The following is a 22,413-nucleotide window of genomic DNA, read 5'->3' on the forward strand; positions in this document are numbered from 1 at the left end:
AAATTGTCACTCAGGTGAACTTTGAGCAGACGTATTGGAGCAGCTGCCTCGTTTTTTATCACAGATCAAAAGGCAACGGCTTGACACTCCTTTTCATTATCTCCTTTCCTCGGTGGCAGTGGACAGGACACTGGCTTCTAACATGCACATCTTCACAACCACGAGTGTTTAGCAGGGAATATTTCTTTCTGCACATTTGGGTTGGTTTTTTTAAGAGGTCAAACAAGAAGTTTTCAACAATGAGGCCGCCTGTGGAAGTCTCCGTGTTCCTCCTTTCTCTTTTGGCTCCTGGAGTTTTGTACACCATGAACAACATCCCAGCATTACAGGAGTAAGTGTGCGCATCCACTCTTTTGGTCATTTCACTCTCATCTGGGCCTGCTGTATGGAGGCATCGCACAGTAAAGCCGCTGATATTAATAGGCTTATGAAGCGGCCCACAGCCTGAAGGAAAGGGGGGTTTAGCGAGGGTGTGTTTAACCTGAGGTAACCTCCTTTAAAGTTACTGTTGAGATTCTTAAAGCTTACACAGAACACAAGATTCACTTAAGCCTTGGGTATAAAATTAAGTGAATTAAAGGAAAATGTAATCTCTTCAGAGTAAATGTAGTAAATTAATTGATTACCTTGAGTGGAAGGCTTTAAGTGTTGATCAGTGTACCCAAGATAAGTGCAATTGATCCATAGAGCTGCACCTTGAAAAGAAATGACTTTAACTATAATTTCTTTAACTCATAAGATCATGTGGGCTGGTAGGTGTGCAGAACGTACAGAGTTTCATCTTACTCTTAAATAAAACGGAGTTATTTTTTATTTCTCCAAAGGACACCCTTAAGTCAATGAAAAGCTTTTGAATTTGATGTCTAAAGGAGAGTGGCAGCCTTGAGAAGAGGAGTATGGGTCCTTTTGAATCCGGTGAAAACATTTTGGGTTTTATACAACCGAAACACCTTCATTTCTCCTTTTCTGATGAAAGTTTGTAGACTAGTTCATATTAGGGCTGGAAATAATTATCTCCAATTCAATTAATCTGCAAATTATTTTCTCGAGGAATCAATTGTTTGATTAGTAAAAAGTCTGAATAGAAATGCCTATCGTTATTTTTCTAAATCACAAGGTGACCAAGGTGTTCATTGTCTGACCAACAATCCAAAACCCAAAGATATTCAGTTTATTGTCCCAAAAGACACATAAAAGCAGCAAATCCTCACAACGGAAAAATTTTTTTTAAATTAAATTTATTATCAGAATAGTTGCTTCAGCTCAAGTTAAAATACTTGAAGGGTTGTAGACTTCATATATTCACCATCATCACTGTGACTCTCCTCAGACCTCTTCCTATCCTGGGAATGGGAATGGTCGTCCTAGGATTAGTTCTTCTTCTCCTCCTCCTCACTGTGCGAAACAAGACGAAAGTGGATCCCTTGTTCTACGGTACAACACACACTTTAACATCGATCAGGGAACTGAGGGTGAAGCGTTGTTGTTTTTTCATTGTGCCTCTTTGTGTCTGTCCAGTATTTGCAGAGTTTTCCTTCACCTGCATGGTGGGCCTGACTAACGCTTTAGAACAGGATGGGTTCATCTCTGGCTTCATGGGCTTCTACCTAAAGATGGTAAGAGGACCTATACCCAGCTAACCTTGCCCCCTCTCTCTACTACTTCCTAATTATGATTTGTATTTTGGAAGTTTAAATGTCAAAGTTTTAATTTCATCATATGATGCCATCTCTTCAGGGTGAGCCTCATCTGAGTACCGCCTATGCCGTGATGATGTCTTACTGGGAAGGCGTTGTTCACTTTGTCCTTTTCCTCATCATCATCCACCGAATGTTCAAAGGGTAAGTTGTAGCATCACAACCTGTCCACTGTGTTCAGTGAGTCCTCTTAATGAAACCTGTTGATTTTCTGTCCACGCAGGAAGTCCTATCGTAGTCTGGGGCTGCTGTGGACCGGCTCCTCAATCGCCCACCACATCGTTCTCATCCCAGGGGTGGTCATTGGTGAGCGCGGCTTACACAAAGTCTTTCATTCGTCACATCATAATCAGTGGTGTTTGTGGCTGTTTGCTATTGTTGATGTTCTTGTTCATGCAGGTAAATACGGGTCTAACATTCGACCAGCTTTTTGGAGGAATACCCCCTTCTTTTTGGTGCCTTTCTGGGCGGCGTCCCTGCTCTTCAGCAGACCCCGAGAGATGCCAATCATCAAAGCAGACGAGGTCAGTTTCAGCAGTTGAGATATTTACAGTATTCTGTAATATAGAGCAGTGGTGGAACTCTTCAGAAGAGCAAAGAGGTGAAACTGTGCAGTATTAATCGTTACAATAAGAAAATAAGTTTACTTGCACTGGTAATAATCTTGTGACCCCACAGGTTTGGAACGTCTGCCATAGAGGAACAACTGATTTGTACTAATTTACTTAAGATCACAACCTGAGTGATGGTGAATTTTTGAGGCCGATACTGATATTAACCTGTGTCTGAGAATAATGATAATCTATAGCCCAACATATTGGCTAATTATTTGGTTTCCTACATGAACACATTTGACAAGGATCATTCAAATTAGGATTTATAAGAGCTGTGATAAAGTCTTGTCGAACACATATTTAACAACAGGCTTTCTTATGTTAGATGACATTAATGGTATAAAGGTAATGTAAGTTAACAGAATTTCTGTAACAGTGAACTTAACTGGACATTAGATTATCACAAATATTAATTATAGATAAAATAAAACTTTAAAAATATATTTTTTTGTAATTGAAAGTGTTAGCTCTTCAGTAAAGACTGACAGTAAAGGGGGGAGAGGGAGAGAGGGGATGATGCGCAAAAAGGGGCCACAGGACATTTTAAGAAAAAGGAAGGTCAAATATGCATAAAAAATGTTGCCTATTAAACATTTATTGCAAATCTGCCTACATATACACTAATACCAATTAGCCACATTGGCCCTACTGATATATTGGTCAGGCTTAAATAATAATAACTGAGGGGATTACATGTGCGGTACACTTACAGATATGTTTCCTGTGTTTACTAGATTTCAGCGGAACAAAAGAAAAGTCTGCTGTCTCGACCTGTTGACCTCCTTCTGTCACTTCTGTTATTCGTGGCAATGGCCTTCTCTGTTTTCAGAGGCTTTGTGAGTAAAACTACATGGAAGCTTTTGTATCTGTCCAGCATTACTGTTCACTAAGACATGAGGACACATGTACAGCATGGATACTGTAACTCCTCCTGCTCTGCTCCAGGTGGTGCTGGACTGTCCTCTAGACTCCTGTTTCACCTACATCTACCAATACGAGCCCTACCTCAAAGACCCAGTTGGCTTTCCCAGGGTTATGGTCAGTCTGGAGAGAAATGCATCATACAGTGTACAGTGTATTAAACCAAATGTACTGTATTTTTTGAAAATAACATATTTTTCTGCATTAATACTCTAGATGCTGGTTTATTTGTTCTATGCTCTGCCCATGCTGACTGTGTTCATCTATGCTCTGAAAACACCGGGATGCAGCTGGATGCTGGACTGGACCATCTTCTTTGCTGGAGCCATGGCTCAGGTAACTATGGTTATGTCTTTGCTGTCATTAATATCCCTTAAAAAAGCTAAATACAGCATAAAGTTGACTCCGTCCTGCTGTTTTCTCAGACCCAGTGGTGCCATATCGGAGCATCTCTGCACTCCCGCACTCCCTTCACGTACCGAGTCCCAGCAGACAAGTGGTGGCCTGTTATCACCCTCAATGTGCTGCTCGCTGCTGCGCCAATTCTGCTGGCCCTGCGCTGCCACACCAACCCCGCTTATTTTATGAAACCTGTTCCCAAGGGACAGACCAACAGCGAGAAGAAGAAAAACTAGACCACACACACCAGACATGGACTTCATACTTCATGCTGTGACAGGGCTAATGTTTTCTGGGGACTCCTGTTGGCGCACAACCGCATTAAACACAATTTTTCAAACCCAGAGGAAATCTAAAAACGTTGCTTTCTGAGTCAACTGTTCAAAATCAGTCATCTCGGGTAGAAGCAGCAGCACTCCCCGCATGGACTACTGGACCCTGATAAGAAGGCTGTTGATCAAGGTGAGGACTGTGAACAGCTTGCACAGCTTTCAGGTGACTCATGCAGATACCCAGTTGGTATCTTCCCAAACTAAGACTATTAACCTGGATCATACAGGCCAGCAATACCCTACTGGAGAGTTATCATTATTCATCTTCCTATGCTGAAATCCACACCAAAACTCCTCATAACTTTCATTGTTTAAAAACTGTGAATATATGTTCAGGTCATCCACTGAGTGCTTGAAAGGCTGAAAGAGTTTCTGATAAAGGAGATAACAGCAGATGTTACTCAAGCGGAGAAAATGATGGAGGAAAAAGTCCACCTGGTGACTTACATTGTGTAACATAGTTGGTGATCCCACGTGTTGTCACCGGGGCTGCAACAAACAATTTCTGATAAATCCAGTCTAGAAAATATTAGAAAATAATGTATGTGCATCATAATTTCCTAAAACCCAAGTTGACATCTTTAAATAGTTTCGAAGCTCTAGTCGTGACTGCATCTCAGTGTGATTTTCCAGGTCTGTGTTCCACTTTATTTTGTACAATAAAAACAAAACACTGAATGGGGCTTGTTTTTATATAAAAATGAGATACAGATGATTTGAGGCTACCAGGTGTAACAGTGTTTGATTAAACTACATTTCCAACAAGAACTCCTTTTCTTCCATCAGTTATTTTCTAGTATTGACAATATCTGTGGTGTCTTAGCTCACGACTGAGTGTAAAATCTGTCCATGAACGGAGCAGTTTGCTGGTTTAACAGGACTATCTTCAGATGTCAATATTGTCTCCGGCTGGTGATGTCATTGTATGTGGTGAAACGCCGGCCCAGTTAACTCTGCTGTCAAACTGATAAGAGGTGGACCCTGGGTTTATAGGTGAGCTGTCACAAACACAAGCTGCACAAATGATCACATGACACATCGGTCAGCCTCCATGGCCCTGGACTGGACTGTTTTTGTCTTGCGTGTAATTTTCTCACAGGGCTGTAGCTAACATTGAGGAAGCAGAGAACATGTCCTTGGTATTAGTTTAGGGGGACATTTGTGGACCTGAAGTGCAGTTCACATTTTATAATTTTAGTTAAAAATATAATTTTAAAAAAGTTAAGAAAAAAGACTAACTTTTTCCCACTAGAATTTAAGCCTGGCTATGTAGAGACTAAAGTTTAAGACTTCTATCACATATAAAACAAATTCAGATTATTAGGACATTTTACAGACTTTTTGCATGTCATTATCTGGAGTTAGAAGGGCTGGTCGGATTTATGACCTCATTATTTTTTTAAATAATGGCAATAATCTTAATTATTTCAATTTAAGTCAACTGTCAAATATTTATGTTAATTTTTATTTTAACTTTTGTATCGGAATTAAAATTTTACCTTGGGGCTCTGTTGGTTTATTAACTTTTCTTATATTTCCTACTCACCTGGTGGGCCATTCTTCTCTTTCTTAAAATATTCTCCTCACAGACACAGCAGAGATGAGAAAATTGCTTTGTGAACCAAACAGGATAAAACTACACTCGCTGTGTAGAGTGAAAAATAAAGTGAGCTTCAAAGCTCAGTAAAGTAGAACAGAATAAAGGGGTTTGATTGACTTTCATCTACTGGGGTACCAAGGTGACATGACAGAAACAATCTTTAAGCACAACAGCACTTGTCAAAAACTAATGGATTATGGGACGTGTATACACTGCAGTAAAACAAAACCACAGCCATGCTTGCAGCTCTAGGAGTATGTACTTAAAGGACCAGTGTGTAGGATTTAGTGGCATCTACAGGTGAAGTTTCAGACTACAACTAACTGAACACCACTTGTTTCTGTATTTGATGACCTGGGAATGAGAACAGCGTTGTGAACTACTGTAGAAACATGCCGGTTCAACATGGTGGACTCCATGGAAGGTGACCAGTAGATAAAATCTCTCATTCTAAGGTGATAAAAACACATCAATTCCTATATTCAGGTGATTATACGCTAATGAAAACATACCTATGAATATTCCATTTCTGCAAATGGATCCACTTAAACCTTTAGGCACAACAGTGCTTTGAGCTAAATGCTAACATCAGCATGCTTACATCCAATAGTTGTCGGGACATTTCACTCAAAGCCTCAAATGTAAACCTTGTGGTGGCGCTAGAGGAAACGTCAGTGGATCAGCAAAGTCAGTCGGCTTCATCCTGTGGACACCAATGTCTCTTTAAACATTTCATGGCAATCCATCTAATAGTTGTCGAGATATTTTATTCTGTGGACACAACACTGACATTGATATCTTCACTAGTGTGGCTAATAAAAAAAAGTGAAAATTAGTTGATGGTTTCCTGTCTTGAATAATATAAAAAAACAATCAGAAATATTGTTGTTCATTTTTTCACTTTATTAAGAATGAAATACAACAGCAGGACAAAAAGTCATAAGAACACCAAAAAGTGAATGACCGATCAAATATCAAAGGGACCAAAGGACAAAAGAATGAGACATTTTACCCATCATGTAAATATAGCCGTGCAAAGATTGAAAGTATTTAGCAATTCAGAAACAATCAAGTGGTTAACTTGACAAAGTATTGTATCCCATCCACACTACCTTATGTCAATGGGACATATTAATTAGCTGTGAGTGTTTATGGGGGATGGGGAGGGGGGGGGGTCTATTTGATTGGACAAAGTCCAGCTATTGATCAAGGATCAGCCAATAACAAACACCACAATATTTACAATACAGAGATTAGAGGCAATCAAATGATTAATTTAGTTTATTGTTGAGTGTTGGACTTATATACTGGTATAGAAAATTATGTTACATCGGCTCTCTGAAGTATAAGTTAAAAAAAAGCATACTCACTAGCAAATGATTCATAATAAATAGTAACATAACACCAAAGCATAGCAAATATTAGAAAAAAGCATGTCAATAGAATAAAACAGACCAGCTATTCGGGTGCTCTATGGAAAAAGTAACATCTACAGTACACATACAAAAAGCTCAGGGTTAAGGTTACTGTATGCTATCTTGCATCAATTACATCTGTGCTTTGTAAACAGAATACTAGAGTGAGTCATTTTTCATGTAGAACAAGCAAACCTTTACAGAAAAAAGTGACACAGCACTTTTCTAAGTTTCTCTCTGACATGCATACACTCACACACGCTCACACACTGCTGCCAGTCTAACAGACTGAGAGATGGGTTTAGTTCATAGACAGGAGAAGGATTTACTGTACTGAGATGTTAGGGAAAGGGGGGCGTTATCAACAGTTAGTGTTATAGTTAGTGTTCGCATGGACCTTGGTTAAAGGAAGCAGGGTGAAAACAAAAAAGAAGCATCAAAACACCCAAACTCGGGGACAGGGGTCATGGAGATAAACTGTATGTCAGAGTAAGAAAACCCTATTCATCAGGAGGAGTAAAGCTAAACACAGCATGGTTAGAAGCAGGGAAAGGAAACAGGGGGTGGTATGAACTACTGTCTGTCTTTATGGGCCATGGTTAGCACCTAGCCTTGTAGATGTTGTATTATTTGGTTCAGTAGAAGCTGTGTGCGTCCTCTCTGGCCTTGTGCCCCTCTCCTCCATGTCTCCTGTGGCTGCGACGTTCGTGGTGCTGATTGTGGTGGTGGCGTCTGTACCGGTGTGATCGCCGGGCTAAAAATATGTAAAAAGATGAGAGAGAGAGAGCTGGTAAATTACATTCAACAATGGTCCCCGGCTGTACTTGAAACAGGGACATTGCAGTTCATGGTTGGTGCCCTACCTGCTTAGCCACCAGGACACCTAGTTTGCAGTTACTTTGGGTTGATTGTAATTTCAGTGGTTAAAATAAATTAATCCTATTTACCTGCTGCACTACCTGTATTGTAAATTGCTTCGGATATGAGCATCAAAAGACCAGAAATTAAGCTACATGCTGCATGAAATTGTTATTTACAATGATAACCAGAAGGAAGGTTTGGGATTGTAATAAACATGATACATGATTATGGAGCAGATTTATGGACAGTAAAAGGTTATCATGAGAGTTATGTATTATTATTGATTAGAAAATCAATATATAATGCTGTTAGTTAACTAATTAAAATGAAGTGGAAAAAGCTTTATGATTTTCCTTCAACCTCAATCACCTTCAATCAGTTTTATCTGTAAATACATGACTGAGGTTAAAACTGAACACTCACACTTTGTGCAGATGATCCTGGGTCTCTCCCAGCTCCCATCGGCCCGGCAGCGAGCAGTGGGGATGTGACGCTGGAAGAAGCCTTCGGCGCACTGGTAGCGGACCACTGCATGGATGTCATAGTGTGACCTCCGTCGACCTATCAAATGGGCGTTCTCCACTGCGGGCGGGGTCCCGCACAACACTGCAGGAAATAATTCGATGAAACCATCAGATAAATTATAGAGATAAATGTTGGCATATATCCAGTGTCTGACTGTTAAGTACAAATGCTAATGTGCAGCTGTCCATGTTTTAGGTTTTTACCTAATTCAATTTTCAGGCAACAATACTGCAGCTGCGTTTTGCCTCTAGATGGCAGCCTTGTTTCTGTATCTGTGTGTTGAGCAGAGCTATAGTGATGCCAGAAGGAGGTAATGGGTCTCTGCAGTAGATGGGGACTACAGCCAAACCACAGAGCCATGAGACCACAGCCAGACAAACAAACACTCAAACTACTTAATCCTCTTCTCCATGTCCTCCTTCATCTCTCTTATTCTTTTTCTATCTACTCTAGTGACCGTTCTCTGTTTCTTCAGCGTGTCCCCCGTCTTTACTTTCTTTGCATCCTACAAGATCTCACTACTGCATTCACATTCAGCTCAGCTGAGTCGGGTCACAGGGGGAAGCTGTGGCTATGAGTATTAGGAAAACCTGGCAAAATGGCTCGGAGGAATTTCGTATCATATTTGTGTGAACAAGGCAGTAATTGGAAATAACTGCAACTACTGTACAGTTCTGCTGCCTGCGTGAGTGTAAGTGAGCCCCAAGGAGGGAGAGACGGCAATAAGAGGAGGATTGAGATTGATCTTGCCCTCAAAAATCAATACAGGTTTGAGACTGAATCACAAACTTCACTTAAGTTTGTGTTTGGCGTCAGTTTTTGGAGCATCTGCTGCTGTGACCTTTAATGGAGAAAAAGTGCAAGTGATGCGAAACAGCTACTGAAGTCTGACCAACCAATGAGAGAAAGAATTATTTTCTACATAAAGAGCACAAGCACAAGCACTGATGACTAACAGGTGACCAGCTGGTCGGCGATAAGCAACTAAATTGTACCGAGACAGCAGAAATCTCCCTGCCTGAATTGATTAAGTTTTAATTTGCTGAGAGTCATACTGGACCTCAATGTGTCAAACAAGGGAGGGAACAGCACGTTATTGTTCGTTTGCACATTTGGTCACATGTTCAGTCCAGCAGCATTACAGTACCTGTGCCTTTCTTGCAGATGTAGGGCAGGTTGTAGTTGCAGGGCACGTCGTTCCACTTGCCGTCCTCATGGGCAATGGTCACCACACAGTCCTCCCCACCTGCAAAGAAGTTGTCCGGCTGGCTCTCCCTCCAGTTCTCGTATACCTGCACAACAACGAGCAACAAGATTCAGCTGTATTTGCTTTCATGTGTCAGTACAGTCAGACTGAGAATCTTCAGTATACTTTCAGATGAATGCCATTTGTAAGATTACACATAAATGGGGACACAGTTTTAATTAAAATGATGAAAATAACAGCTTTAAAAGGCCCTGAAAGCAAATTTTCTCTATCTTTTTAATACTATGAGCAATAAGTTTCTTTATGAATACAAATCTTTCTGGCAAATGTCCAGCAGTTTTGGCTACTTCAGGAGAGATTTCTTCTATTTGTGTGTATATCTCTGAGCTCATTTAAAGTGGAAATTAACAAATTTCACCCAGGGGATCAATAAAGTATTTCTGATTCTGAGAAAGTGATGTCATATACTTCTTTGCACCAATCAGAATTTAGCAACATTTGAATCTGTTGTGGGGTTGTCTGCTGATACTTCAAGTCCGCTGTCTCTCAAATCTAAACAAACCACACCCACACATTATCTGAGTTTTTCCCCTGTTAAACAATTCATCCGTAGTTGAGGATGTTTTTTTTCAAAAGAGTGTTTCTTTTTTTTTAAACATATATTTATTGTTTTTTTGTTTTAGTACAACATCCAACACTTGTAATAAATAATACTGAAAGGACCAAAATAAATGAATAAATAAATAAATGTAGATAGCAAAAAAAATAAAAAATCTTGAACAACAAATCAGACATTTTTCATTATCTTATTCTCCCACTGCCTCCTCCATATCTCCACCCCTTAACAGTTCCAGAAATATCTTCCAAATGTTGTAAAATTCAGAAGCCCTCTTTCTAACAATATAGGTCAGTTTCTCAAAAGCCAAACTCGATGTTAATTTATTTAACCAGTGGTTAAAAGACGGGCTCCCAACATTCTTCCAACATAATGCTATACAGCGTTTGGCCTGTAGTAAACAAAGGTCAACCATTTTTCTTTCCTTACAAGATAAAGTACAGTCATCTGGATAAATGCCTAAAATACATAACTTAGGGCAAAAAGGTACAGGGGAAGTTGTGATCTGAGAGATATACTTTAACACTGAGCTCCAAAATGTTTGAATCTCTTCACATTTCCATAAGAAGTAATATAATGTACCCTGCTGACTATTACACTTATAACATAAATCAAGTATATTAGGATCAAATTTATTTAATTGTACAGGGGAGATGTATGTCCGCATTGTCCAATTAATTTGTATCATTCTCAATCGAGTGTTGATGGTTTGAGTGTGTGTTTTTAAACATATTTTACTCCATTCAATAAGTGAAATATCTTCTTGTAAGTCACGTATCCACTCCTGTCTTTTACTATCAGAGTTTTCTTTATGGTTTTCAACCAACATGTTATATAACCGGGAGACCAGTATTTTACCAAAACCGTTTTTTGTAACGTGTTTCTAAGACGGAGAATGGGGGTTGTTGCACTGAATTGTTTAAGTGTGCCAGAATAAAACTTCTAAGTTGTAAATACTTAAAGAAAAGTGTTTCTGTGGTATATCAAACTTTGCCTTTAACTCATTGAATGACATTATAGTATAATCCTCATATACATCCTGTAGTTTCACTATGCCCTTGTTCCACCATGCTTTAAAACCCATGTCGTTCTTAGCCAGGGCGAAGTGTTCATTACCCCACATTGGAGAGAAACAGGACAACCCTGTAGAGTCATCCAACATTTTTTGTACTTCATGCCAAACAACAATAGTGTTTTTTACAAAAGGATTAGTAGTACTTTTCTTTAATGTTTTAAAAGATGCTGAGTATAGATAGCTATTCAATGACAACCTTTTGAGGACAGTTTTTCAATTTCTAACCAGGGCAAGAAAACATCTTTCGAAAACCAAAACATTGTGGTCCTCAACTGAGCAGCCCAATAATACCATTCTAGATTTGGCAATTGTAGTCCTCCCCTATCATAAGGTAAATATAAGAGGGAGAGTCTGAGTCTTGGCTTCCTATTGTTCCAGATGAAATTAGAAAGAAGCTTTCTGGTCTTAGGAAAAAAAGAAGGAGGAGGGGCCAGCGGAATTGACTGAAAAATATATAAAAATGTAGGTAATATATTAATCTTTACTATGTTTATTCTTCCCAGTAAAGAGAGCGGCAGTGTTGTCCATCTAGTGATCTCTTCCGACACCTCTACTACCATGGGCTCATAATTGGCTGAGCTAAGATTACTTATCTTTGGAGTTATTCTGATGCCCAAATATAACTCCAAGAGAGATGGTATCGTTTCTGCAAGATGTGATAAAAACACAATAGTATCATCAGCGTACATTGCTGTATTGTGTACCATATCCCGGGTCTTAATACCATGGATTGAGGGTTGTGATGTAATCGCTATTGCTAAAGGTTCCATGGCTATAACAAAAAGTAGAGGTGAAATTGGTGACCCTTGCCTTGTGCCTCGAAATAACTCAAATGGCTAAGAGATAAGGTTTTTAGTAGACACCATTGCAGAAGAATTAAGTACAATTTCGACCCATCTACGAAAGTAATCACCAAATCCAAAACGCTTAAGCACCTCGGTCGAACGCCTTTTCCGCGTCAAGTGATAGTATTGCAGTATCAGGGGACTCTTCACATTCGTGGATTATATTAAGAACTCTCCTCACATTGTGGAACCCCTGACGATTTTGCACGAAACCATTCTGGTCTCCATGTATAATGGCTGGTAGAAAGCCTGAGTGTTTCTTATTTAGTCATGCATGTTATCAATAAAGTAAGGGTTTCTGAGGTTTTAAAACTGGAGCACAGTTCAAAACTGATCACTGACCAGATCGTTGCTGTCAGTCCACTGAAAGTCCTCCTCCACTGTGCGGTCATTCAAACCAATCCAGGCGTTGTCATGACCCAGACCTGTAAAAAACAACAGTGCTTTCAACATGTTCCTTTGACTAAATGACTTCAACACAAACATTGACTGATACATATCTCTGTCTATTTGTTTTACACTCTGTCAGTCCAAATGTTTTTCTCCATCTTGTCATTACCTTCCGACACTTTTTGCTATATCATTTCATTTGTGCATAAATCTGATTTGTGACTTCCCTCCCGCCTTGCATGCTCCCCCTGTATCGTACAGTAAATCAACAAATTATCCTGTTTCCTGCTTCAATTTTAAGAATAACACCTTGCCTTTGCTATCTGATATTAATACTTTTCATTTTGTATCATTTTACGCTGTTTGTTTCTGCATGCCCAGGGCTCACATTGGCCCAAATTTGTGTCTTTGATTTTCTTTTTTTTCCTGTTTGTACAATTGTGTTATATGTAAGTTACAACAGACCAAACTGACAGAAATGTGCACATACCATTGATAAACTCCTGCTCGGTAGCAGAGATGACGCTACTGAGGTGGGCACTGTGCTCTCTGCAGTCTTTCTCTGCATCCTCCCAGGTGTGTCTGTGAGTGAAGTACCTGTGGGAGAATGCAGTGAAAGTAGATATGAAAATACATATTTCATATATTATGCAGCCAGACAGGTTTAAACGGTACAAAGCACTGCGGTAAGTATGTCACAAATAACTCCAGGGTATAAAGGCGTAATGCAGATACACGAGGCACCTGTGGTTGCAGGTAAATATATTGTGACTCCATTTATTTTAATGGAGTTTTTCATCTTTTTTACCTGTAGCAGTGGCCATGGAACTTCCTCCAACCATGCTCGCAGCCTTCTATGTCTGTAAAGATGAAGAGAGAGGAGTAGAGGAAATGAGAGATGCTAAAATAATTTCTTGAAGGGCACGTAAGAGCGTGGTTAAGTGCAGGAACACAGAGTAAGATAAAATAGTCTGTGTGAGATGGGAGGAGAGAGGAAGCGTTCTATCTCATTTGGCAAATAAAGACTAAAATATATGACTCTGGCATCTTGAGAGGCTAAATAGATGAACTGTAATTATACAGGCTCGTTTTCAATTCACAGCACATGTGGCCCTCTCTCTGCACTATTAGTATTCATTAATAACACCAAGGCCTGTGGATTCATTTATAACTGCAAAGGTTAGATATTCATTAATTCTCATTACTACTACTACTACTACTACACAAACCACACACACACAAACACACATACACACACAAGGAGGACAGATCTGGAGCTGGAGGTGGCTGAAACCATTGAAGTGATGAATCAGTGTGTGTGTGCACTTTGGTTTCAGTGTGTGGTATGGGGGATGATTAGTGCCACCTACCACACAGACATGCTTGAATTTTGCGTCATGCTCATGAGAATAGATGAACTCCTTTTTGTTGTATTATGGACCGATATTTGTGGGTTAATTCTTGTCGCCTGTTCGATTACCTAACACTAATCCAGAATTGCCAATTTCGATAATAGATTGCCTGCATCAAACTATTTTACACCCAGCCAGTTTATTACTAGCTTAGCCTGGTTTAAATGTATTTATATTTAGCATCAAAGCCATTGCTTGGTTGTCGTCCCTGGCTTGTTTCTCTGCCTTCCCATGCTTGGTTTTGACTGTTATTTACTGACTAATAAAAGGGGAAAAGCAAGCCTGGCTCTGTCCAAGTGTGACAAAATTCAACCGGAACCTCTAAAGCTCACTTGTTAACACTTTTTGGCAACTCATTGCAAGCAAATGAGCATATACATCACAATGTCAAACTATTCCTACTATTCCTTCCTTTAAAGTAATCTTTCAAAACATTTGGATTTTTTTGGCTTTTTCTTGATTTTGTTTTATGGATTTTCCACTTAATTCTGCTTGTTTTTTATTGTCTCCTCTTTTTTATCTCACTATTTGTTATATTATTATTAATATTTCTTAATCATACAAAGCACTCTTTATCTGCTGTTATCTGTAAAAATGCTATATAAATGAAGTTTTCTTGTCATTTAGATCCGTATTTGGTTTCACCTTGGCGACAATTACTATGTCTACGTGAACCATATGCAAACCTGCAATACACATTCCTGTCAGAGGTTTCACACTATTTCACTGATTGACAGAACGCATGGAAGAAGAACATTTTTAAGTTAGCAACAACGGATAAAAAAATGCCTTGAACATGTTTTTACAGGAATGAAATAGATTCATTGTGAAATAGATTCAACCTCAAGAATACCTCATGGTACAGTGAATGTAAACATTAACTTTTGTTTGTCTACAGGAAAATTCCATAGGGCACCTTCACATAAAATATGATACATAATCACGAAAGTATCAACTACACATATCACTGTTTTTTTATTAGTCTACCACACAGGCATATTGGAATGTGTGCATGTATGCAGGATGCTGACTGAAAACTGTACAAATACTGACTGATGCACGGAAAGCAGTGTGTATATCGTTGTGTGTTGTGAGTTTCAGTCTGTCACCCTGCAGCCTTGTGACACACACAGATACACTGGCTGATTGCTGCAGAGAAAAGCATCTTTGTGATGTTGTGTCATGACATATAGCTGTAAGAGACGCTGCACACTGATCAGGAATATTTCCATCATCACAAACATTTTGCTGCTGGTTTCAGGTGACTGGGAATCTTAACAAGTTCACCACTGCAACACCACAACAATGTGCTGAATATAATTTCATATGAACAAGGAATGCATGATAATTCCCCCAAATTGCTTGGAGTAATCCCTTTTTCATCCATGTGTATGTGTGTGGTCTCTCTCTTGCTCTCACCTTTCTCGCACGTGTCTCCTCCATAGCTGGGCAGGCAAAGGCAGAGGAACGAATCAATCTTGTCGATGCAAGTACCTCCATTTTCACATGGCTCTGACTGGCAGTCATCTACGTCTATGAGGAAGAAAAAAAGAAGAAAGAGCAGGCGGGTTGCAGATCCCATTAGGGTTCAAATTAAAAGGATGTTTTCTGTTAAAGAGATGTTGTTCCTAAAGAAAGAGAAACTGTGTGGGTGTTTGCTGCCATTCAAGCACTGACACAAAATGAGCTGGTCATTAGTCCTGGTTTAGACAGTGAAATTTGTTCATGTTAGGGAGTACAGTATAGTAATACAAACAGGATATGTGCGGAGAATACAGACAGTCTAATACAGAGAGTCTAATCCCCTTCAGATTCCTTATTTGTCCTTATTCTCTCACAGAGGAAGACACTCTAAAAGCCGTCCAAGTGTTATTACATCCTTTTTATGTATTTACAGAGCTTAGGGTCGACTTAATGTATGTCTAATCTCTCCTTTTGTTTCTCTTCCATTGTCTCCATTTACAAAAGGATGCATGAAGGAGAAATGGCACGTTGCAAGTTGCATTGCTTTTTTAGCAGTTAAAGTACAGACATAAATTTGATGGACTAGTCAGCAGAGAGGCTGAGCCTGACCAGAGAATCTGGGTTCAAGCCCCCATTTTGGCAGCGATCCACCCCGTGAAGAGGCCTTAAGCAACAATAGATACCCTACCAGCTCTGAGGCTGCTGTGCTACTGTGCTAACTGTGCTCTCTAACCTCTCTGTGGGAAGAAAAAATGCAGGAAAAAGGAACATTTCTCTACAGGGATCCATAAAGCATCACTTTATCATTGTAAGTGGAGGGCATGTAATCTTATTTCACCACTGTGAGGTTTTTTGGACCCAGAATAACAGATGTTCCCTAGGACTGCAGAAATCTATTAAAACTCACAGTAAGAGTGCAAAAATGCTACTTATAGGTTCAAATTTACCACAAAGTATTTCCTGTGATCTTAACAGTTCCAAGCAAAAGGTCAGTGGCTGTTAAGAGCTAAATGTGTCAGACAGATCACACGAGAATGACCTTTTAGCCTGATTCAGGCTCTTCAGACGGTTGTCACTACACACTGAGGGTTGATAGCAAAAGCAAGAATTAATTTTTAATCTGGACTAAACTTTGGTTTATCAATAAAGCAAGTTGTGGGGTACCAGTGTGAGACTGAGTAAGATTGTTTTTGAATCTCTTTTTAAAATCCAATTTTCTCAGCCTTAACTGTAGTTTTTGCTGTGACATCAAAATATTTAAGGTTTGATCTAACTTTAATCCGACAGCAGAGGCAGTTTATCTGTTTATGAAAATGGCAGCTCTTTAAAGATAAATAGAGGGAAATGAGGCTTTTTTTTTAGGACAGATATAGGAACTGAAAACAGAGATTTATGTTAATGTGCTTTCTTGTATGCTTTCTTAGTCTTCTAACAGGCGTGAATTTGGAATCAATCAAACAATGGTTGTCTGTAAGATCAAATAGGATTTTAGGAGCACAGGTAGTCTGAGAGTTTTTCAAGCGTCACTTTTCTTATTGAAGAAATAACTTGACAGCTCGGTTCATTAAACCACAAAACCAAATTTAGAATTTCTTACCTTTGCAATATGAAGACTGACACTGTGGCAGATTTAGGAGTAAATCTTTGATCATATAAATCAAGGATTAGTTATTTTAAACATAACTGTACCAAAGTCAGATTTATGAAAGATTGAAATGAAACCGTGTGGGTGCAACTCAGCCTAACGCTTTGATTCAAATTGTGAGATAATCTCCAAATGTTTAAGCTTGAGAACATTCATCTTAAAACACATATTAGTGTGTTCAGCTGAAAATTGCAGACGCTGGATTTCTTGCAAAAGTGATGGAGAATGTTTTATTAACACTAACAGTGGAGAAAATTGCTCCTCTGGGGGGACATATAGTTACTCAGGCCTCAGACTATTCATGAAATTCAATTGTTTTTATATTATTGAAACCTGGAATATAATTTAAAAAATTTTCATATAAATGTGAAAAGCCCCTTAGCTAAACATGACTGGTGTGACCTTGAATGACCTCTAGGTGAGCTTGTTCATAGTTAAACACTCACCACCAACTTCCTCTCCCCATTAAAAGCAGTGCAGCTCTTTGTTGTTCAATATAAAAAGTTTGATCCCCTCGTCCCTCTCATCCATAATGCAGAGGGGAAGCTGCTCCTCAGAGAGATAATACTGCAAATTCCGCAAATCCATAACAAAGCCTTCCAGCATACCCACGCATCAGCTGCTGGCTGTCAGTTTGATTGTCCGTCTGTCTGTCTTTCTGTCACACTGAACAGACAAAGCTGGGCACTCAGTAAGTATTAAGGTGTTCACAGCCTGAATGGGACTGTGAATACAGATAAGTATGTGACTGTATGTGGTTCATTTATTCATAAAGAGATCACTTCCTTGAGGAATGGCTGCCTAATGAGCTGAGCATATGTTAAGGAACAAATTAGGACCCTTATGGCAGATTTATACCTGCATGTCAAAGTGCCACAGTACCTCTGAGCAAGTGTCTGCTTTGGGATGAAGGGGACTACGCCAAAGCGCGCACTTCAACAGTGTCACTGCATTAGGGGCACAGTTTGGATTTAAAGTTAGAGGTAGGTATGGATGGAGAAAACCTTTAGTTATGGTATACGTAATCACAGGTATGTGATGTCTCCTACTGGGTAATCTAGCAAATTAAATACCCAGGCTCATTGATCTCTAACACTGTCTGCAATGGTACAAACACAGATATTAAAAGGATTGTTATCTCTGTATAAACAGTGTGAGAAAAAGACAAATTTCTATTCCATATTTATCATTGTGAACCTTAATGTGGGTGGACAGATCCATTTGAGTCAGAATATACTGGAAGAATTAAAAAGGGATTTAAAAATGAATTATACTCCGAATACATGTCAGCAAACGTTATACTGCAGGTGCAACAGAAGAATGAGAATAGGACAAAAGGCCCTTTTTCACTGCAGACATTTCAAATTGTCACAGTAGGAAAAGCACAGGTGTTACTAATAACATTAACAATTTCTTCTGTGAAAAAGTCCAATCAAGCACAGTGCTGAGAAGAGGTCTAATCAGAAAGTGAAAACACTCGAGTGGATGTGTCATGGTTGTGTAGGGCCTTTAAATCAGGGCCAATGATTTAAACAAGAAATTGCAGTGGAAATGGAATGAAAGCCTGGCTGGAGTTTTGTGAGTGGTAGATTTCNNNNATTTCATTTGGCCATGCTGGTGCGCCGCTTGTTACAGTATGTGCCGTCAAGGACAGGGAAACCCACTTAAATGGAGTGCATTGGGTGCACTGGTAGCAAACCATAGGAACACTGTGGTTCTGGACCTTTACATGTCATACTCACTTTCTCTCCGCTCATTTCCTGTCTGGCTCTACAATATTAACTATCCAATAAAAGCAGAAAATGCAAAACAAAAGGAGTGCAAGCGGCTCATGAATCGGCAGGTATGACATTGAATATCTATATCAGCTGTCAAACTGCAGCAGGTAGTTGAGATTCTGTGTTAAACTTAAATGTAATGTTTTTACAGCTTTTATGTGTTTACAGAAATAGCACAGTACCGCATGTATCTGAATCCAGCCACAACAAGCTGCATTAAAAATGCTTCAGCTGTTTGTCTGCAGATGTTTATTCTTTCCTTGAAGAGACAGGATCACATCTGGCTCCCTGATTCCAGCATAATACAGTCACACCTCTGGCTCTCTGATTCCAGCATAATACAGTCACACCTCTGTGCGTAATTCATACCTGAACTTACCGTGCGAGAGACAAACACAAAAAGGAAACAACAAAAGGGAAATCAGCATAAAGACCAAGAGAGGAAATTACATGTAGATAAAGAACAATTGATCAGGAAGATTTTGAATTTAGATTCTGTCCCTCTTTGTCTTACAGCTCATGCTCATTGGTTTTGTTCAACATGGCAGCCAGTTGGCCCTAACCTTATCCCTCCATAACCTTAACAGTGATCAGAACCTCTCGGCAATCTTTATACGTACCCATAGAGGTTATGTTTCTCCGTCTGTTAGCTTTTCTGTCAGCAGCACATCATAAAATCCTATGAATGGATTTCTGTGAAGTTTGGTGGGCATGGAAAGGCCTTCGGGTGAGGAACAATTGATTTGTTTTCGGTGCTGATCTGAATCTGGGATTTCCGCCATTAAACGATTTTTTTTTTTTTTAGCCACAATGAAACTATGAGAGGCGTTGACTTGATTCCAAAACCTTTAGGTATTTTCAGGGACAAGAAAATCAATTTGGCTTAAAAATTCAAGCGACTGTAAATAAATCTTCATCTTTGCTACATGATGCTATTTAAGCCAGGAGTTTAGATTGCAGAGAGAAAAAAAATCTACCAAGCTACCAATAGTTGAGGGACAATCACCCTCATCGTACTCTGGCAGTCTGACCCTAACCTCTGACCCCAGCCTCTATTCAACCTACTCTCTCAATGTGACGGACGGCTTGACCCTTGACCTGCCAATAGGCTATTGGAGAGCCTTACGTCAATATGTACAGACTGACGCAGGCCTGACTTTATTATGCCACTGTTTGGATACATGCATGTGTGTGTGTTTGTGTGTGGGATGTGTGTGTGTGTGTAAGCATCACTCACCAATCTCACAGTTCTCCCCGGCGTATCCTTGTGGGCAGTAGCAGCTGTAGCCCGTTCCCTGAGGAAGGCATTTTCCTCCATGCAGACATGGGTTTGTCACGCAGGGCTCCACCTCGACTGAAAGAGACAGACGGATGGGGGTGGAGGGGGAATTTAGGGATTCAAAATAAAGGAGTCCATTAGTGATATTCTGAAGGAGAATGTTTTTTTCTGTTTGTAAATGCGATTTATTTTGGTGAGGATAAAACAGGTGTATCTAAGCTCACCGGCTGAATAAAGCTTAAAATATTCATTTCCATGGTGATCCTCTAAAGTTGGATGGCTTAGACACAATCTTCCTCAACCCCCTGCTCGGATTTTGGAAAAATACAGAATCAATGTATGACTCAGAAAAACATGGCACCTTAATTTTCTATTATTGCAGCTCAGCCAAAAAACAGCATTTACAACACGCATATCCATTTCACACTCTGTCTCTTTTCAAAGGGATCAGAAGCCAGAGAGCCTCAACCTCGCCATCCACTCACAGTCACAGTTGTCATGGTTACCATATGGAAAGCGAGGCCTTGGCTCACTCCACCGAGCGTATTGGGCAGCGTGAGAACTTCAGACACTAGCCATCCTCAACAGAAATGAGCAGACCCCCCGCCGAGTGCCTCGGCCCCGCTATTCACCCCTTAAATGTGTGCGTGTGTGTGGTCTCCTTCCACAATTACAAATTTCCATATCAATTGACACACTACCACGTGTTTCTCCCCTGAGCCGCTCATTATAGCAACTTAAGGTCTTTGAAAACCACCACTCGTTCATCCTGGCCGCAGAAGCTCGGCTGTGGGAGTCTTTGTTCTGCCAGCTCTCCCTGACACTCAGGACTGCTTAAGAGGGGGTTGTTGTGTGCGGTTGACTGTGTGTGTGTGTGTGTATACGTTTGTGTGTTTGTGTTAACACGGTGCGATGAACGAAAATCAATACCATGTCTATGATTTGCCTTGAGGCTGAGCCTGTCCAATAACTAACCAGAAGCAGACATCTCAAGCTCACATCCTCTGAATTACCATCATGCCGCTGCTGCATTGGGAAAAATAAACATTCAGGAACAAAGGGAAAAAAAAGATTGAGGGTTTTTAATCACAAGGACTCAGGAACAGTACAGAGCAAGATTCCTCAATAGCATCAGCTCTATAGATTTATGTTAAGTTTTGCGAGCGAATCTTCTGCTCATTGTTTAAATTCTGCTGAAGTCAGGTGCTAAAACCAGCCATGCATTTCATTTAATGTACATCAGTCCAGGCCGAAGTGCACCCTCTGCATCAGTCAAGGTCATGGCACGCCTTGACAAATATCAACTGTTATGACAAGCAGATTTACTACAGCATGTGTGTGCGTGTGTGTGTTAAAGATAAACCTTTTGCGATTGCCGTTCATTAAAGCGAGTGATGCAGAAAAATCAATAGTCTGTAGAAGGAGCTGACAGAGTGGACTGTCCCTCGCCCTGCACAGCGACTGACACCACCGGCACAAACAACAACAATGCTGGGAACAGCAAAATCCAACTAATAAGTTCACAGAGATGGGACTCGAAGGGGATAATACTTTGCAGCAGCAACGCTGGGGTACCTCAAAGTATTAATCCATGCATTAAATGTAGCTTTTGCTCTGAATAATCACAGCCACAGACACGGTGGAAATATGGTTTACTTTGGAAATATGATTTTTCAGATAAGCGCTTCAGACCTCACAGATGGCATTGGCATTTCTGTGAAGGCAGAATAGCACAAAGAGAAAGGTGGAAGCAAAAAAAGTGGCTGCATTTTAAATGTTACACAAAGACTGTGCGATAAAAATCTGATTAAAAAGATCCGACAATGGAAAGAAAGTTGATGGCATTGTGTGTTTGTGCACCTTGTGTTCATGTTTGAGAACAAAGTGCTTTCTTACTGAAGGTCCTTGAATCCAACCAGAGGCGTCTCTTTTTTTCTCTTCTCTCTCATTGATTGAACTGACTGATGAAGTGCTCCGTGATCCAGTCAGGAGAGAAAATACTGACTACCGCCATGAAACCCCACCTCAAGGGAGCTGCATTAGAGAGTGTATACATGAGAAAGATGTAAGATAAAAGTCATCATTCTGGTCGAATCTCCTGCGAGAGGATCCATCCACCTCTTCTGTTTGTGTAGCAAAGATATCACTGTGTTTGTGTGTTTATGGCCTTCTGCTTGCATGACTCCAGGGTCTCAGTCAATCAATCAACCCTCATACTGTACACCAGCAGCCCAGAAGGTTGCCCTCGGCTTCTTGTCGATACACTTTACAGCTGTTTTCCATCCGCAGACTGCTCACACCCCGAGCAGGCAGCTCAGCCATGCCTGCAGCAGACATG

General features: G+C 40.1%; 2 protein-coding genes across 2 annotated transcripts in view; one reads left to right on the forward strand and one right to left on the reverse strand.

Annotated features, from left to right (window-relative positions):
* On the forward strand, positions 1-4,504 carry zgc:85843 (uncharacterized protein LOC405880 homolog). The gene is made up of 10 exons (XM_035670991.1): positions 1-331; positions 1,331-1,434; positions 1,519-1,616; positions 1,738-1,841; positions 1,921-2,003; positions 2,097-2,221; positions 3,046-3,147; positions 3,257-3,349; positions 3,449-3,568; positions 3,658-4,504. The coding sequence occupies exons 1-10, from the start codon at positions 240-242 to the stop codon at positions 3,865-3,867; spliced, it is 1,131 nt and encodes a 376-aa protein (XP_035526884.1). The 5' UTR covers positions 1-239; the 3' UTR covers positions 3,868-4,504.
* Positions 4,505-6,716: 2,212 nt separating this feature from the next.
* The window catches only part of LOC118335205 (neurocan core protein-like), a 41,597-nt gene continuing 25,900 nt past the window's right edge, over positions 6,717-22,413 (reverse strand). Inside the window, exons 13-20 of the mRNA XM_035671436.1 lie at positions 20,034-20,150; positions 15,329-15,442; positions 13,306-13,357; positions 12,988-13,094; positions 12,450-12,532; positions 9,512-9,656; positions 8,263-8,445; positions 6,717-7,732 (exon numbers count right to left, since the gene is read on the reverse strand). Of these exons, the coding sequence (XP_035527329.1) occupies positions 7,614-7,732; positions 8,263-8,445; positions 9,512-9,656; positions 12,450-12,532; positions 12,988-13,094; positions 13,306-13,357; positions 15,329-15,442; positions 20,034-20,150 (920 nt within the window). The 3' untranslated portion in view covers positions 6,717-7,613. The remainder of the gene's footprint in view (positions 7,733-8,262; positions 8,446-9,511; positions 9,657-12,449; positions 12,533-12,987; positions 13,095-13,305; positions 13,358-15,328; positions 15,443-20,033; positions 20,151-22,413) is intronic.

This window comes from Morone saxatilis, unplaced genomic scaffold, assembly GCF_004916995.1.
Source record: "Morone saxatilis isolate NCDOM2014 unplaced genomic scaffold, NCSU_SB_2.0 Contig23, whole genome shotgun sequence".
In the NCBI taxonomy this organism is placed as follows: Eukaryota; Metazoa; Chordata; class Actinopteri; family Moronidae; genus Morone; species Morone saxatilis.